This window comes from Protopterus annectens, chromosome 16.part0 (genome assembly GCF_019279795.1).
Source record: "Protopterus annectens isolate FY-2018-M chromosome 16.part0, PAN1.0, whole genome shotgun sequence".
Classification (NCBI taxonomy): domain Eukaryota; kingdom Metazoa; phylum Chordata; order Ceratodontiformes; family Protopteridae; genus Protopterus; species Protopterus annectens.
Window position 1 is genome coordinate 331,604,534 of NC_056750.1, and position 19,090 is coordinate 331,623,623.

The 19,090-nt window shown below is 34.7% G+C and overlaps 1 protein-coding gene across 1 annotated transcript in view; it reads right to left on the bottom strand.

Moving 5' to 3' along the window:
- SNAPC4 (small nuclear RNA activating complex polypeptide 4) overlaps positions 1 to 19,090 on the bottom strand; it is a 745,673-nt gene that overhangs the window by 75,472 nt on the left and 651,111 nt on the right. Inside the window, exons 21-22 of the mRNA XM_044058642.1 lie at positions 18,988 to 19,006; positions 3,314 to 5,481 (exon numbers count right to left, since the gene is read on the bottom strand). Coding sequence (XP_043914577.1) covers positions 3,314 to 5,481; positions 18,988 to 19,006 — 2,187 coding nt within the window. The remainder of the gene's footprint in view (positions 1 to 3,313; positions 5,482 to 18,987; positions 19,007 to 19,090) is intronic.

Genomic DNA, 19,090 nt, shown 5'->3' on the forward strand with positions numbered 1-19,090 from the left:
GCTGTCAGTATCCAATCAAGTATACAGTGTTTCTTGTTATATGTCAATTCCATCTGGCAGTTAGCATAAAGGACTAAACATATGGGCTGTTAATGAGCTGTTTCCTGTGCCCAGGGTACAAGGCCTGATTTCTTCCAAATGCATTTGCCAGCTGTGTGAATCTGGGCAAGTCACTTAACCAGACAGTGCTACTAAGCTGCTCCTAAAAAGGGGGAATTTGCCTGTTGGGCTTACCTAGTCAACAAATAGATTTGATTTTAGTTTTATGTCTAATGTTGAGTTATTATGTACAGCAGTCCAATTAATGCTGATATCATCTAGATTTATTAAATTCAGTTATAGTTTAGCAGAACTCCAGACCAGGACATTTTCTAGTGCTGGTATGTTACAAATGTCTGACTCTAGGATTAAATATACAGTAAAAATGTGCAATAATTTATGCTCGTTTAGGTACTCATTTGCTATGATGGTTAATTAGTTAGCAGTTAGTTGCAGATACTTTTGTAAAGGATTGCTAGTTTGTCTGTTCTTTTTAGAAAACATATATTTACAACATGTCGTATGCAGGAGGCAGAATTTCTTCATTTTTAACTCTTGGTTTGAGCTATGTTTCAGTGACATACAATATAGCTGTCTCTTTAAATTCAACCCAGTTGTCCTATTTTCTCTAGATATTTTAATTTTTTTATATGTGCTGCGCAAAGAGGCATGTTGAGTGTGCTTGACAGGGGGATAGGTATGTGTATTTTGTGTTTTGGTAACATGTTTCAACTTTGTTTCAAATAAACAATAGCTATAAGTATTCCAATTTACTTGACACAAATGCATATCGGTCCAGCACAGCCAAATGTGAGTAGCAGTTAAGCACTATTACACAGATTCGTAGATGGACATCTTTATTGATTTTGAAGATTTAGTAGTGTTGCGGCTTGTTACCTTATGAATGATATGATTTACGGATATATAAATGGTTTTGACTGTACAAAGTTGTTGAGACATATTGGTTTAGAGCAATGCTACTTGTTGAGGGATATTATCAGTAGAATTTCTGAGAAGTGAACAATAATGCACATTACAAACTCATAGAATTATATTCCACCAATATAAGTGCCCATCATTTACAACCAATTGGCTGTATATACCTCAAATGTCTGAGTGTGATGGGAAAAAAATGTCCACGGCAAAGTATTCCAACTTGCTTTACACAAAATCACACTAGGCCTGCACAGTTATTCTAATGACTGTTTAATCTGATCATAACAGTCAGAATCAACCATCCTCCTCCACATTCAACAGCCATTAGCCAACAGCTACAGCCCCGTGTTTACTGTGCATACCTTAGATGTATGGTAGTGATAAAACTAAAGCCTATTTCACACAAATGCACACCATTCCTGCAAAGCCAGACTGTTTAAACTGAGCACATAACAGGGTAAGTTACTTTATACACACAGAGCCTTCCCAACCACCACCCAGCAGTTATAACCACTTTGATGTGTATGCCTCATTTGATTGTAATTAAAGAGGATACCTTCAACGTGAGACAAAAGGCCCAGAAGATTTCTTTTATATACTTAAGCAGCTGAAATAACATATTTTTGTAGCAGCATGCATCTTCTGAAGGATGCAAAGTATTAAACTCAAATCTCTATTATTTAGTGACTACAGTCTAAAATGATTTACCAGAAGCAACAAATTGTATGATGAACAGCCCAAAAATATGTCCAAAATCAGTATTCCGCAAGCTCAGGAACAACTGAAAGCTATTTAATTTAAACTTTGTTTCAAACAATAGCCACAAGTATTACAACTAAGTTCATACAAATGCAGATTACTCCAGCATAACTTAATGTCTGAATGGCAAAGAGGATTAAAGTAATCTTTAGTGATATGGTAATCAGAAGGAACCATCTGCTTTTAAAGAAACGGAGGCACGAACTTAAGAGACAGTTTTCAGTGCAAAGAGAGTCAGTTAGCATGATTAAGAATAGTTCAGAGGGACATAAAAATGAGCAAAGCATGATTGCACCAATATATCAGATCAAGCACTGTGCAGACACTAAACACTAACACATGGCAGAGAAGTAGATGAGCGGTTTATACTAGTGGCAGTAAATAAGTTTTGCTGTGGAGTAGATACAAGTAGTACCAGTTCTATATGTAATATATGCTCAAAATAAACCTTCCTGAAGTAAGTTGCGTAGTATCTAACTGGAAGTGAGAGGCTCAATACCAAGAGTCCTGACATTTTTAAACTAATATGCAATTTTGACAAATGACGTACATACACTAGATAACTGTACCTAAGAGTAGGGAGAATTGAGTTACTGCAGTCACAGAGTTAGTATATATTCACTCTACTCCCACTGAAGTTCTTAATACTCCAATGCTCACAATTATAGTCCTTGGACTTTCAAAAGCAACCCAATACCTGCAAATTCTTCTTGTTACAACACCAATAGGGAAACCTTAAGCAACATGTTGTGTGTCTCGTAATCATCAAATATCCTACACATCTGAATCAGAAACAGTAAAACATGGCATATTTTTAAATCCACAATGGTCTTCTTGACAGGATGTCAATATGATGATTTTTCCAATGAATACTTAGTATTATGGAGAAAACACCATGAAAGAAATACCACTCAATTTTTAGTCAATGCACTTATACCAAAAGGGAAGCCTGTGTCTTTCTTTCTTGTTATGCAAATGCAATTAGCTCACTATAAGCTTACACAAGAATTATGATGACATTAGACTTACCTCCAACTTTCCCATACTGCTTCACACAAACAAATGAATTCCTTCACCTGAAAGATCTTTTCTGCACTCTGGAGAAGCAAACCTAGCAGCTACCCTACTGACTACAGAAAAAAGTAGTGGAGCAATAAGTAAAGCAGATAGGAGTCACCATTGGTGTCTGAAAGCATGCTAACAGATGCTCTATGCCCCATAAATATAAATACACCTAACATCATGGTGTTACACATCTCCTCCCTCAGTAACAACAAAATGTTCACCATTCAATGCCCCCTAGACACCATTTAAAGTCACAAAACATGTACTTGGTTGTTCGTCTTCCCTAACCAAACCAGACATACCAGTAACCTGGGTTACTGAACTGCAGATGAACATCCTGCCTATGTAATCTGGACAGGAAGTCTGTCTTTCTGTTCTTGAGTAATATCCACAATAACCAATACCATGTACTATGAAATTACTGTCATTTACAGAAAATGACATACACAATAAATGTATCAGTGTCAGTATATCAAACATAGAAAGCAGCTGCCTTATTTTGTCACAATCTCACCTTTCTAAATTCAGGAAAATGCTCTGCAGGCTGCGACTGCTGCACTGATGCATTATTGTCTGTTGACATGATATCTCCATTTTGCAAATGCTCATCCCCATGGTCACGGTCATATTTTGACATTGAAAGTCTTCTGTAAGTCTGTAGTATTTCATCATAATCATAATCTTCATCCTCAGAGTCTTCCAAAGAAGCAAGCCTATCAGAGGACCTTGAAACAGTTGTATTAACTCTTGAAGGAGCAAATATTGAAAGGAATGCTGGGAAAGTGAATGCAGACAAGAACCGTTGCTTCAGAAGAAGGTAAGCAGGATTGTCTTTCAGCTTCTGTTGTACTAAATCCCTAACAAGGTCTGTTGGTTTATCTGAGCTTCTGCCTTCATTCATTTTAAAAATACTAAGCTCAGAGAAATTTTCCTCCAGTGATTTTTTCTGCAGAAGTAACCTGGCTAAGATCTTCAGACTGCAAACAGAAGGTGGTAAATAAGGCATAGAGTTTATTACCATGGGTAACTGTACACCTTCCTTTCCTTTGAGCCACTCTTTAATTACTGGTTGTTCTTCAAGAAACATAAGACTCAGATCAAGCAAGTTTTTATCTGGTTGAGCAGTCGAAGCTTTAGGCTGTGCAGTCACAGTAGGAGTTGAACTGCTGGAACCAGCTGGTTCAACCGAAGTTTGTATAACAGGCTGTGAAATTTGTTTAGCTATGGATACTACATTGCTGGGGACTGTCATTTGAATAACCTGTTGACCCAAGTGTCCTAGATGTGTAGCATTTTGGACAGAGGGTGTTAAACTGGTTGCATTAGGTGCAGTTAAATAAATTATACTGGACTGGCTAGCAGGGTAAATAGATACGCCAGAATTCATTCCTTGAACACGAACTGAGGAATCTTTCCGTAGCAATTCAGCAGACGAAACCTCTTCATCATTTTCACTTAGTTTTTCTGACACTTTGTTTGAGAGCCCAACAATAGAAATTGAATTATTTGTAGCTCTTGCATTGTCTGTGTTCACTATACTTGGCAATATAGTTGTTTTGAGTGAACTGCTTGCACAAGCCATACCTGAATCTAGTTGGATTAAAGATGGTGTTTCCTTTAAACATGCTGTCTTTCCAACTGCAGGTAAAGTAACACTATTAGCTATACCAATCTGTGGTTGAGGAAGAGTCTGTGCTACAGGTAATGTTACAGAAGAATTAACAACTGACTGTGTATCACAGCTTCTAGTAGTATGACTTGCTGTAGAGTTCTGTTGAACAATGTTCTGATTTCTCAGCCCTACTGTCTGTACAGGTAAAGCAGGTATGCACTGAGGCATTACAACCCACTTCAGAGGCAGAATTTTATTTGCAACTAATGGAGGAACTCCTTGGTACAGTACTTTAGGTGATGCTTTCTGCTGGGATACATTCTGCTGTACAGGATGAGAAAAGGGTGGCAATGCTAGAATGCCTTGGGTCTTGCATGTGTTACTTCCAGGATGAGTAAGATTTTGAGAAGAAAACATCTGAGGATGATCCTTACTAAGCTGAAACTGCACAGGATTATCACAGTGAGTTGGTACAATTACAGATGCTCTGTTTGTAATTCTCTGTTCTTCATTCTGACTAGAAGAGCTTGCAGAAGCATTTTCATGTTTCAGTGCCTCATTACCTGATCCTGTTGTAGTCTCTGATACACGGCTTCCCTGTGTGCCTGAAGAACTCGTCTCAGGCACTGTGGCTACTGTTACAGCAGGAATTGATACTGGCACAGATGCAGTACTAGGTACTGCAGCAGATGGAACATGAGAAGCAACCTGAGTTTGCTGAGCAGGAAGACTTTGTGCTGAGGGAGCTGAATGATGCAGTGGCTGCTGGACAACAACAGGTCTAGCAACCACCATTTCTGGAGCAGGATAAACAGCATTCTTAAGCTGCTCTTTTGTTCTTGCTTCTCTCATCCTCATCTCCTTGAGCAATTCTGACACAGTTTTTAATTTTGGCTTCTGTCCATATATTGGTGGCTGAGGCTGCATTAACAGAGGAGGAAAAGTTAATGAAGTAAAACAATTTAAATTTTCACTTCCCAAATTAGGCATATTGTCTTTCATGTTGCTGTTCTGACTTGTGCATTGTTCTGCTGCAATAATACTCTGAAAATAAAGCTGAGGACCCAAACCTGTAAAATAAAAAGCAAAGAAAGAAACTGTAAGATAATGACATGACACTATTACAGAAATCACAGTAAAAATGTATTCTGGAAACCTTCTTTGGATTGCACTGTTCAAATCAAAGGTACTTTTTAGTTATCAGAGCACTAAATTATTTTCAATTTTTCTTTTTCCTTCCCCCTCTACAGGACTGGACTAGTGTCTCCTCTTCCTACACCTAATTAGCTCATTTGTTTCATGGGGGCAAAAATGGGCATCCCCGGGCTAGGAGAGAGCTCTATAGCCCAATCACTTTTGTCCAAATGGCCCATTCATTCCTTAAGGGCAAAAGTTGGGTGGCAGGAAGCAGAACAGCTTGCTAGTCTTGCAGAGCAGATTACTCCCCATGATGGCTCTCCAAGCTCCATTGTGTGCTGACAGCTGTAGAGAAAATCCCTCTGTATATTCACTATATTATGTGAATATGCAAGTTGTTAGCGACTGCTCATAGTCGCTTCATCCATGGATGCAACACCAAGTGCTCCCACTAGATGTCACCGAAGTAGCAAACCACAACTGCTTCCATCTCTACAGGCTGAGAGAGTTGGCAATGAGCCATTCACCCTGATCCTTGATGGCAAAATCTGTGAAGTACCCAAGTCACTAATCAAACTTGGTTTGCCTGGGCCATAATCATGGCTTCTCTCTATGCCATTGGAGCTGGCTTTTATTGTCAATTTTGTATGGCTGCAGCAACAAACATTATTTTAAATGTTGAAAATTTCCCTAGCACGTCCAGCAAAAAAAAAAAAAGTAAAATTCTGACACAGAGGAACATAAGAAAGCTGTTGCACTATAATTACTTAACACATAAGTTGCAAGCGGCATGAACTAGAGCTGAATTTCTTCTTGACAAAAATAAATAATTTACAACCAAGCAGCAAGGAAGTATTCATACAACGCATAGAAGTATTGCTGCTCAGTGGTTATGGTAGCTGGCTCTCAGCTTTACAATCTAGGCTTTAATCTTAGCCTCCAGTTGATGTCTAGGCTGAGTCTGCATGCTCTCCCTGTAACTGTATGGTTTTCTTCTAAGGACATGCTGCTAAGGCTGATTTGTTATTGTTGCTACATATGCTATGCTTTCCCTAGGTTTCTAAACTGTGAAATGTCTCTTCCCTCATCACCATATTTGTGAATTAATTATGTGTGAATTGTTCAATTACAATGAATAAAAACAGTTGCAAATTCAGGAAATTACTTTCATTGCCTAAGCTATACTTAAATACTGTGTTTGAAAGTTTATTTGGAAATGCTTAAAACTTATTTCCATCCTATCACAGACTATGGTAGCGCACTTTCACTGGAAGAACTATGGAAAGAAAAACAAAAGCTTTAACCAGTTGAAGATATGTCACATGGTGAACCAGAGACCTACCAACAACTGGCACTCCTGAATGAACCAATGAAACAACTGAAGGAAGGTAGAAGTAGGGAAAACAGACTACACTTCTGTTGAAATTCTGTTATTTTTATGTTCTTTGGTAACTCTCTTCACTTCCCTGAAGGTCCTTAAAACAAGTCACATTTATGTGAAAAAGTATGTCATAGAATATCTTAACACTGCAACTTTTCTTATAAGCACAAAGCCTGGGATATCCTGCTGTACTTCACTACAACTGATAGAATGAACATGTTTTTGTTCTCAAAGATGTTCATTAAAATGTATTTTTTGGGGGGCGGAGCCTAATGGCTAACAAAGGAGCTTAATTTTGAGCTCCTCATACTCATACTAGAAAATACAGGAAAAACTAAATATATTTAAAAAAATTGGGGTAAATATTGAAGATGAAGTAACTTACAACAAAGCTACCAATTTTGAAGAAAAAATTCTGAAATTTTCCTGTCAAATACTACAGAGGACATTCCAAACTGTTTGAAGATGAGTAACTCCAAGAATTCACATTCAGACTCTATTATAAAAAAAGAGATGCAACAGATATCTGCTACTTTGCTGGACTTATCGCTAAAAATGGACAAATTTACTGAAAATCTAGAAAGTCTTAAAGATAACTGCCAAAAACAAACAGAAGTTTTTAAAGAAATTTTACAACAGCAACAAATAAAAATATCAGACATTGAGACTTCCTTAAGTGATGTTGATGGGAGGTTAAAAGAAGATGAACTACATACTCAATTTCTGCTACAACAGAACACTTGGTTAAGTAGATGATATAGAGACTAGAGAAAGAAGAACAAATATAAGGATTTTTGGTCTTCCAGAGAAATCCGAAGGTGACAACATTATCTCATTCTTGAACTCTTGGTTTCCTGAAGTTCTTGGACTAAAAGAAGGCTTATCTTATGGGATAGAAAGAGCACACAGAGCTTTTGGTAAGACACTTTCTATTTCTTCTAAATCAGCTCCAAGATCCATAGTAGTTAAATTTCTTTCTTTTATGGACAAAGAGCTTACACTGACATCTGCATGGAGGAAAAGTCCTGTTATGTATAAACAGTCATTATTAAGATTTGATAATGATTATTCAACAAGAGTTCTGGATATAAGGAAGAAAACATGGCCATTAGTAAAACTTTTAAAACAACATAAAATCAAAACGCAGCTCTCTTATCCAGCCAAAATAAGAATCCAATATAACAATGACATGAGAACATTCAACAGCATAGAGGAAGCCACTTCTTTCATAAAGAATAATAACATAATTCCACTACCTGAAGAAATGGACTGGATAAATTCATCTTCTTTAAAAAGGGCTCCAGGAAAAAATATCTGGTCGGAGGCAAGAGAAAAAAAGAAACAAAAGACTGACAAAAAGAACTCTGATGATACTATTTCTCTCAAAGTATCAACTAAGGTATGATTATAATATATTAAAACTAAACTCTATTACACTAGTATAAAGCAGTTTTTTCTTTTCTTTCTTAGTTGTTTAGTTTAATATAATACTTAAATTTTAGTACTAATTAATAATTTACTAAAGCCCTGAAGTATATATTTATTTTTTGAATACTTGAAAACAATAACCAATGAAGTTTACTAGACATTTTTTTTGTCACTAAGCTTTTAATATAAACTGTCTTTTTAAATGGTTTTCTCTATACAACTACTTAATTGATAAATTAAGGCACTATCAATGCCTGAATAAATATTATCATTTTTAGTAATTACATTTATGTTATTTAAAAGTGCACATTTAAAATTCATTGATTTAATTTGATGTAGAGTATAGTGATAAAAATGTTACGCAACAGAATCACTCATGAACATTTTAGATGTATTCAGTATATTACTGTATTATTTGAAAGTAAATAAACATCCATGAGCCTTCTGCTCAGTTATTTTTAGTTTTCTTATCTGAAAAGTTGTTCACCGCTTCATACATAGCGCGCAATATATTTAACCGTACATAGATGTAATTTAAGTTACTGGCCAGAAGATGGCGTGTAAATACACACTATTGCAGAGTTTTCCTCTTTAACACTGCTGTTTCTTCTCTATACAAGTATTTGGTTACTAGAATAGTGCGCTATCATTGCCTGAATAAATATTGTTGTTCTTGGTGAATGCATCTATGTTGCTTAGAGGTACACATTTAGAATTTGTTAATTTGAATTAATGTAAAGTATATAGATGAAAATATTATAAAATGGAACCACTCGTGAACATTTTGGGATGTATCCAGAACATTATTGTATTATCTGAGGGTGGACAGTATCCATGAGCCTTCTGCTTGGCTTTTTCAATTTTTTTGTCTGAAAAGTTGTTCACCGTTCACATTCATAAGCACGCGATACATCCTAGCGTGTTTAGATGTAATTTAAATTACTAGCCACAAGATGGCGCGTAAACACGCACTATCGCAGAGTTCTTTTCCTTAACACTGCTGTTTTGATTACAGTAAAGGAAGCGTTTACTTCAATTATTTTCACGTTTCATAAATATTCTTTCGCATTTTATTAAAAATTTTATGGTTTACTATCAAACTCAGCTAATATCTCATGCAAGTACAGCGCTAGATCTGCTTTGAAGAAAGCACTATTATAACAAGAAAGATAGTGAATCATTTAAATACTGTTGTGTCTTAGTGGGTGAGTGTCTGGTAAAAGTATAATACATGCGCTCTGTGAACACATCTAACTGACACTGTATTAGATAAGTTACTTATAGTTATTAAGTTATATAGAAATAGAAGAAGAGGGAAGGAAAAGGGAAGGGAAAGAAAAAAAAAAGATCCTGAGTGTCAGCTTACTGGGAATTATACATTCATTTATCTAAAGATTGCTTTATCATGCTTGTTATTGTATAAAAGAAGTACTATACGTAAAATGATTATTATAAATGATTAGTTATGGGACAAGAGTGCTATCGCACCATTATTAAGGTAGATTTCTCTTGCAAGTATAATTCTAATTTTGACCTTTTTCTTTTTTGTTTTATAGTTCAACATATAAGATGAGACCTTTTACTAGTTACCAGACGCTCACTACATTTGTGATAAGCAGAAGGCAATTTCTGATATGTGTGATCTTTAACTTGAACTTAATAGAGAAAATCTTATGAATAATAACTTACTAATAACAGAACTACAAAAATGTCACATATAAGTAATTTAAGAGTGAAACCTCTTACACATTTTATTAATTTTAGATTGTGGAATTATCACAGTTATAAAACTGACATTAACTGAAGAATGAGAAAATGCTTCTGTGCAAAGCATTATAAACGTTGCTTTAATTCTAACTGTTATATTACATCTTATAAATGAATATTATTATCTGTAAGTATTTTAATTGGTTTCGATAAGTGGTTAGCTATATATTAATTAACTTTACTATGTTGATGTAATACCTTATATAGAGCTAAAAATATGTAAAAAAATTATTTTTATTTTAAACAGTATCTATCTATCATACTCACTCTACTTCTTTTTATTATTAATAACAATGTTAAATGTCACTAATGAACATTAATGACCTGACAATTGCTAATATATTATCTACAATTGGTAATTTGCAAAAATTTCATAATATTAATGAAAAATGAACATCTAATATATTGTTAAAGTAATTAACAAATGTCTTATTTAAAATTGTCTGCAATTGGAAATAATATCTCATTTTAGAATCTAATTTGTAATGAACAAAACTTTACAGACTAGACATATATGTTATTTATAATAATAAGTACATCATGTTCTCTGGTTTTAGTTTTCTTTTTTTTTTTCTTAATGAGGAGCTCAATTTAAAGCAACATTTCCTCATTAATGCAACTATTATTATTGAGGGTAAATCTGTTTGAACTTTTAAGTCCAAACAGATTTGAGGTGCTAGACACTTCATGTTTGGGATTTAGAATGGCAAAACCATTAATTGTTTATTCAAAATATGTTAACGCAATGTTTTTCAACTTTTTCATTTTCCAGTGGTCCAATTTGAAACTTTTTTTAAACATAAATAGAAATAAATATATTCATTTCAAAATAACTTCTAAAAGAAAGGATAAATCTAATACTCAAAACACATTAATTTCCAAGGTAAAACAAAATTTCAAGAACAAACAATCCAAAAGTACAAATAAATACTTATAAAAATGACAGACACAACTTTATTATCTATAAATATTAATGGTTTAAATAATCCTATAAAAAGGTCGAATTTTCTAAGATATTTGAAATTACAAAAAGCACAAATCATATTTATACAAGAATCTCATTTTAAAATAGATGATAATTTCACATGGAAACCTAGTGGCTATCTAATTCTTTTTCACTCCCTATACAAAAAAAAAACAAGAGGGGTTATAATTTTATTGAAAAGAAGTGTAGTTATTCCACACATCATTTACAAACACGAAGATAAAGAAGGGTTAATATCAATTGTAATAATAAAATATCAAAATAGAATTTGGACTTTAATAAATATTTACTGGATTCCTGGAATAGGATTGTCTACGGTTAAAAAACACATAGAATTAATTAACAAAGTAAACAAAGGTATGATAATAATGGGGGGAGATTTCAATTGTATTCTAGATAACTCTGAAACAACTAATAAAAGAAAGTTACGTCTCACATCCGTAAGTAAATATTTCAAGAGATGGTTAGAAAGCTTAAATCTGATAGATACATTTAATTTTAAAGATTCTAATTCATTAAGTTATACACATAGCAATTATCGCTTTAATACTAAAACAAGAATAGATAAAATATTTGTCTCCTCTGATTTAAACAGTAGGATAACAAAATTTTCTATTATTCCATGTCCTCTCTCAGACCATAATGCCTTAATTCTTAAAGTACAAATTGATTTCAAAAGACTAAACATTGTAACTAGAATGCCAGCTTACATCCTTAAATTAAAAGAGTTTAAACCTTGGCTAGATTCAGAAATCAAATATTTCTTAGAAACAAATCCTATTAAAGATACAAATAATATAATAACTTGGGATACACTTAAGGCTTTTTTGTATGGCAAGATTATAGGATGGTTTAAAAATAAAACAAAGGAATGGGAATCTGAATTACACAACATACAAAAACGAATAACAGAAATAAATACAAGTTCTTATGATGTAGTAGATTCTCAGGAAAAAAAAAGAAATTATAGATTTAAATAAAAAATACAATGAATTCCTCACTCATAAAACAAATCTAGCTTTGGAAAAACTAAAATGTGCCTCAATTTCAACTTCTCCAAAACACTTACATAATCTAGCAATAAGAATTAAAAAGCAGAACTTAGAAAATAACATCATAAATATAATACATGAAGGAAAAGGGAAAAAAAGGTCTCTGATGTGAATGATATTCTTGAAGCTTTTAAGTTCTATTATGCTAAGCATTATGGAAATAATGATATTTCATTTTCAGATCTGAAATTTAATAATTCCTTAATAAAAAAAACTACCTGACCAATTAAAAGTAGAAATGGACAAGCATATCTCCATAAAAGAAATAAAAGATATAATTAAAGTAAGTAAAAACAACAAATCACCAGGAATGGATGGAATAATAATGGAATTATATAATATTCTTCCAAATTTAGCAATTTCTCTACTTCATAACATGCTAAATGATATTCAAACTCAAATTATTACTCCACCATCTTGGAAATATTCACTAGTTACCCCTATAAAAAAAAGATAAAAACGATCCATCCCAATGTAGCTCATATAGACCTATCTTTCTGCTTAATAATGATTATAAAATCTTTATGTCTATCTTAGTAAATAGAATTAAGAAATCCCGGACTCAAGTCATAAATGAAGACCAAACAGGCTTTATATTTGGAAGACACACATATGACAATATTCAGAGAATTTTAACCATTATAGAAGCTTTGAATAGAGATAATTCAGAAGCTCTTATAATCACATTAGATATAGAGAAAGCATTTGATTCGGTAAACTGGAAATATCTATTTAAAATCTTGGAACTTTTTGAATTCCCATTAAACTTTATAAATTTAATAAAGAATATATATAAAGATAACCTGCTTATGTAAAATTAGGCCCATTTACCTCGGAAGCTTTTAAAATAACTAAAGGCTCTAAGCAAGGTTGCCCTATGTCTCCCATACTGTTTGCCCTGGCGATAGAATTATTTGTGTCTGCAATACGAAGTGATCTAAAAATAGAAGGAATTAACTTTTACAATAAATTTAATTCTAAAATCATGTTATTTGCTGACGATATATTGCTGACTTTAAAACCAAATGAAGAGTCCATACAAGAATTAGAGAAACAAGTAGAAGATTTTTTTTTCTATTTCAGGTCTTTGTTTCAATAAATCCAAATCAAAACATATACTTCTAAATAAAATAGATGACTTGCATCTGAATAAATATCAAATAATTGGAGAAAAGGTTTCTTCACTAGAATATCTAGGAATTCTTATATCTGAGAACATAGATACTACCATGACTTTAAATTATAATAAAATCCAAAATTTAATTCAAAAACAAGTTAATAGCTGGAATAAATTAATGTTAAAATTGGAAGATAGGTTACAGTTAATAAAAATGATATTACTACCGCAAATAAACTATATAGCATTAGCAATCCCTATTTTACCAGATAAAAAAGTTATAAAAACAATACAGAAACTTTTAATGGATATTCTTTGGTATCCAAAAAAGAATAGAATTGCTTTCTCACATCATATTAGACCCTGGGACTTGGGAGGAATTAAATTCCCAGACAGAAACGTATATTAAAGCTTCCATCATTAAACTTATACTAAATTGGGTAAATCCAAATGATTCATCTGCATGGAAAATTTTACATATAACTTTTTTCTTAAATGAAAACAAAATATTAAAAAATATGGATTTGGAGAATTATAATAACATATTTTGGCACGTACTATGTAATAGCTTACAAAATAAAACAACAAAGCCCACTAATTTATCATATTTGAATAATATTTATAATCTATTTAGAAAATTTATAATTACAAATCCAGACATAAAATTATGGTTCGAACTCTTAATACCATTTAAAACATCAAAGGATTTTAAAGAAAAAAATCCAAGAAAAAACACTCATTAATTGGGAATCCAATAACTTTATTTACTGGTTTCAATGTTTGAATAATCACAGTACTTTAACCACCCAACAAGTAATAAATGAGTTTAGTATATCTGAAATAGACAGAATAGAACTCCAAAAAATATTACAATATGCAAGTGATTTATGTAGAATTATTAATGATTCAAACTTTAATACTATACCTAAATTCATAAAATATATGCAGGAACTGATTTATGGAAATCATAATAAGTTAATTTCTATATCTAAATTATACAAAATTTTAATAGTGTATAAAACCAAAATAGGTCAAAATGTTGTGAACACTTTAACAAAGGGCTTGACAATAAATCTATCACCTGAAGGTATAAATGACCTTTTGTTGTCAGTTAAGCTAACCTCAAACTTTCAGATATGGAAAATCTTCACATGGAAATTTTTACATAGAGCCTTTTATACACCATATAAAATAGCCAAATTTCACCCTATCCAAAAGCCCATATGCGAGATGTACTTTAAACTGCGAGGCAGATTGGATACATATGTTTTATGATTGCATTAAAAAATTCTGGGAAGATATTAATAGATTTCTTCAAGCCATTTATAATGACAAATTTGTTCTAACAAAATCTTTAATTTTTCTGAATGTAGATGGCTCAGTAACTATGAGTAAAAGTGATCAATATCTTCTATGGTCTATTCTGGCTGTAGCCAGAAAATGTATAACAAGAAAATGGAAATCCACAGTCCCTCCCAAGTTATGAAGACTTCATATCTCTATTAAAGGAATCTGCACAAAAAGAAATAAAAGTCAAAGAAGAAAGAATTTTTCCCAGACGTTGGACAGACAATCCTTGGAATAAAATCTTAATACTTATAGACACATTACAAAAGGATATAATTTCTTCTACATGAAATTGAAATGTCATAAACTAAGATGGACTTATGTGAATATATGCCAGTAAAGGTTATATTTGTTCTATGGGATTATTCCTCTTTATAATTTTGTTGGTTAATCATTTTCATTGGACCACCTGTAAATATTGTACATATTGTTATAGTTATTAACTATTTTCTTTTATTTTAAATTGTAATTTAAATTTACTGTATCATAATTTGTTTACAAACAAAAAAAAAAATAAAAATAAAAGTGAAGTAAAATGTATTTTTCTAATTTTGAAAAAAAAACTTTGATAATCAGAAACAAAATTTCTTAAGACATTTTCTAAAACTAAAGAAAATAGCAGTTCTAATCTCTAATAATGATCAATTTCAGCAGCATCACAAAGAAAAGCATGGTAAATTTTAACCTTCAGTCAAATTTTCTTACTGCCTACAATGTAAAGCTGGTTACATGAAGCAAAAACAAATGTTCAGAACACATTCATGGAAACTACACAGGTTTCAAAACAAAGTAAACAGAAAACATCTCCATTTTTAGCTTAGCGTAGTGCAGAATAAATGCTCTTCTCAAATTACGATGGGCACCTGGTGCAAAAACAACTCTTCAGTGACAAAAGAATTTATGTGAGCAATGGCTACATTTTCAGTTAGGAAAACTGGAATTCATTCCATTAGTTAAAATATGCAGACAGAGTTGAGACTGCTGTAAAGTACCATATCTGCATTCTTTGCTTATTGTATGGTCCTAAAGGTTTTATATATGTCACTTCTGCTCCTCCTGTGCTACAAAAGTTACTCCAATTGGACCTAATGTCAAAGTAAACTTTATTACCACTTAGACCCACACCTTAGTGCAGGATAAACTAAATGTTGTTGCTTTGAGCTCTATGTGCAGACAATACATATAAATATATATAAGAAGAAAGAAAACCATTTGTAACATTTGACATAACACTAGAACATAATCACATTTGTATATCTATTACCAGCACTTAGTATTGCACAGACACTCCTTAAAATGGAGAACATAGACATCTGTACAGTGACAGAGACCTGGTTCAAGGTTCCAGAGAGCACCCCTGCATTGCCAGGCTATAATTCATACCACACCTTTCGCCCACCTAACCTGGACCGAAACACTAAAGGCGGAGGCATGTCCATATTCATTAAGGATATTCACACCTCCAGGCTAGTTGCTCAGCATAATGCAGCCAAGATTATCCAAGTGCAACTAACTCTAGGCAAGACCACAATCCAAACTTAACTCACTACAAATCCCCCACCATGCCCCAGGATTCCCACTCCTCATTTCTTGATACACTGGAAAATATTAGGGTACAACCCAACACCCTCATAATGGGTGATTTCAACTACCCCACCATTAACTGGGAAAACTACTCATGTACCAACTCTTTTGCTCAACATTTTCTGGAATTCATAAATTCCAACACCTTGAATCAACTTATCCACACCCCCAACAGGGGCAGCAATATCCTAGATCTGGTCATTACCAACATGGCCAGTCTGGGGCAATCAGGATTGCCCTCGGTTTTTCCTCCCTTATTTTGAGCAGTACCCTTGAAATGAGTGGTAGAGGGGGGGAATGCATACAGCAAGAGGTTTACCCACTAGAAGGATAGAGCATCCACTTTCCAGGCCTTGCTGTGACGTTCCCTGGTGCAGAATTTGCTGAGCTAATGATTGGTGTGGGAGGCAAAGAGGTCTACTTTTGGGGTACCCCATTTCTGGGTTACAAGCGTGAAGGTTCTGAGGTCTAGCTGCCACTCATGTGGGTCTAGCAGGTTTCTGCTTAAGTTGTCTGCCAGTGAGTTTAGAGAGCCTGGCAGGAATTGTGCTAACAGGTGTAGTTGCATGGCTAAAGCTGTGTGCCAAAGGGTCATGGAGAGCCTGCAGAGAGGATAAGAGTGAGTCCCTCCCTGCTTATTGATATACCACATCACTGTGGTGTTGTCTGTTTTGATCAGTAGAGGCCCTGGGGAGAGTAGGGATCTGAAAGCTGTCAGAGCATGCTGAACAACTAACATCTCTTTTAGGTTGATGTGCAGATGTATTTGATTTGGGCTCCACTGACCCTGAGTTCCATGGTATGTTGCTGATATTTCAGCAAGTGGAACTGACAATTTAATGCTCTAATAGCAAGAGTAGCAGAGGTGTATACTTTTTTACCCAATCTGTCTAATGCTCGGGAATTCCTTATTTGAGGGGGTGGGATTCTTAGCTGAGGTTGCTTGGATTCCTTTAGGTCCTTGAGTGATGACCGCGGGGTCAGCAGTAGGATTTTTGAAAAGAAATTTGTGAGAGTCAGGGACTTTATAATACCTGTCAGGTTTCCTGGGAGCAGGAGGGAGGATGTCAGGAGTTAAACTGGATTCCATAAAAACATCATCCACAACATCCAGGACAGGAGAAATGGCCAGAGGTCTGTGCTGTGGTAGATCTAAGAATTCCCTAAATCTCTTTTTAGACTGAGGATAGCCCTGACATTCCCATTGGAAATGCTCCCTTAAAGTATGTAGGGTTTCCCCAAAGGAAAAGTCCTCTTGTGGAGAGGCTGAAGGGATGGATTCCTCTGCATCAGAATCCTCATAAGCAGAGAGAGATTGCACATCTTCATATTCAGATGCATCAGAGTCATCGGATGCCTGCTCAGGTAAGACTACTGGGGACAAGTCTCTTGTTCTTTTGGAAGGGGTAGCCTGGCTTCCCCTAATATGCATTATAATGTATTCTGCCATTTTAAGCATTTGAGACCGAGGCAAGGAAGTAGGTGCCTGAACTTGGGTCATCGTTTTTTTGGGTGTGGTTCATACCCTGGGCCTTGGAAACTCAGTTGTTTTTGAAAGAACTGAAGACGCGAAAGAAGTCGGTCTGTGTCGAGTATCAGTAGTGTGAAGTACTTCCTTGAAAGCCGATACCTGCTTAGCAGCTCTGGACCCATCCACGGTAGAGACATCCACAGGATCCTTAGTCGAAGAACAGTATCACGGCATACCGGACTCTGAAAGGGTCTCGGTAGCGGCCTGCGAATCCACAGAAGCGGGCATCAGGGGCTGCGAAAGTGCCTCACTGAGGACCGGAGAACTGATCACTAGCTTAACGGAAGCATCGTTGGCGGTTTTGGACCTGTGCGGTCTGTCTCTGTCTTTACCCTTACTTTTTTTGGAAGATCAGTAGTTGGATGGCTTACCGAAGCCATATCAGAATTTGAGGACTGAGAGCGAAAATATCTAGCTACAATAAGGGCCTGACGATGTATAGTTCTGGTATTGATCAAAGCACAAAAGCAACAGCGGGGGACGTCGTGGTCTGGGCCTAAACAGGTGACGCAGTAAGACTGGAAGTCTCGGTGTGGTATTTGCTTTCAACAGGCGAGACAATTGTTAACTTTTTCTGACATCGGTTAGAGCAAGAAAAAAGTATCCCGAACGGGGTACTTAGCTTTAGAAGACTTCAATTCAGAAACAAAAACTCAGGTAGCGGCCGTCCAGCACTTGTGCGAATTGCTTCTGCTTCGGGCTCCTTGGCAAGAAAGACTGATGTAATGGCGTCAGCTGCCTGTTTTTATACCACTGACGACCTGATGTCAGTCCTGGAGGGACAGCAACCAAGGCAGAAATACTAAGCCTCTGGTATTCAGGCCGACTGAGGGCTACCCCTGGCAGGATAACCCAAATGTGATGACTGTAACAGAGAAACACAAAGAACATCAGATAATTCACTATGGTGACCCCAAACGGGAGCAGCCGAAAGAAGAGGGCAGCAAAGAGCTACAGCCATACAGTCAGTAGAAGAAAGGCAAAATATATTTCACCTTGTTTTTGGAGGGGCAAAAATTTGAATGGCTAACATCATACATTTCAACGCGACACAAATTACGATGGTAGACAAACCAGTAAAACCAGAAGTCCAGCAGTTTTACATCTGCAGAAAATGTCAGCAATGACCAGTTAATATAAGACTGACAAACAGTACCAGTTCACAAAACTGACACATTTACTATAGAACCACTTATGCAAACAAGAAGACAGATTAAAATATGATAAAGTAGAAAATGTTATACTACCTGAAGAGCCATAGGTGACCTAAAAAAAAAAAAAAAAATATTAGTCAGCAGTTTTTAAAGAAGCAATTTCCTTTTTTTATAAACATCACAGAGTACAACTTTT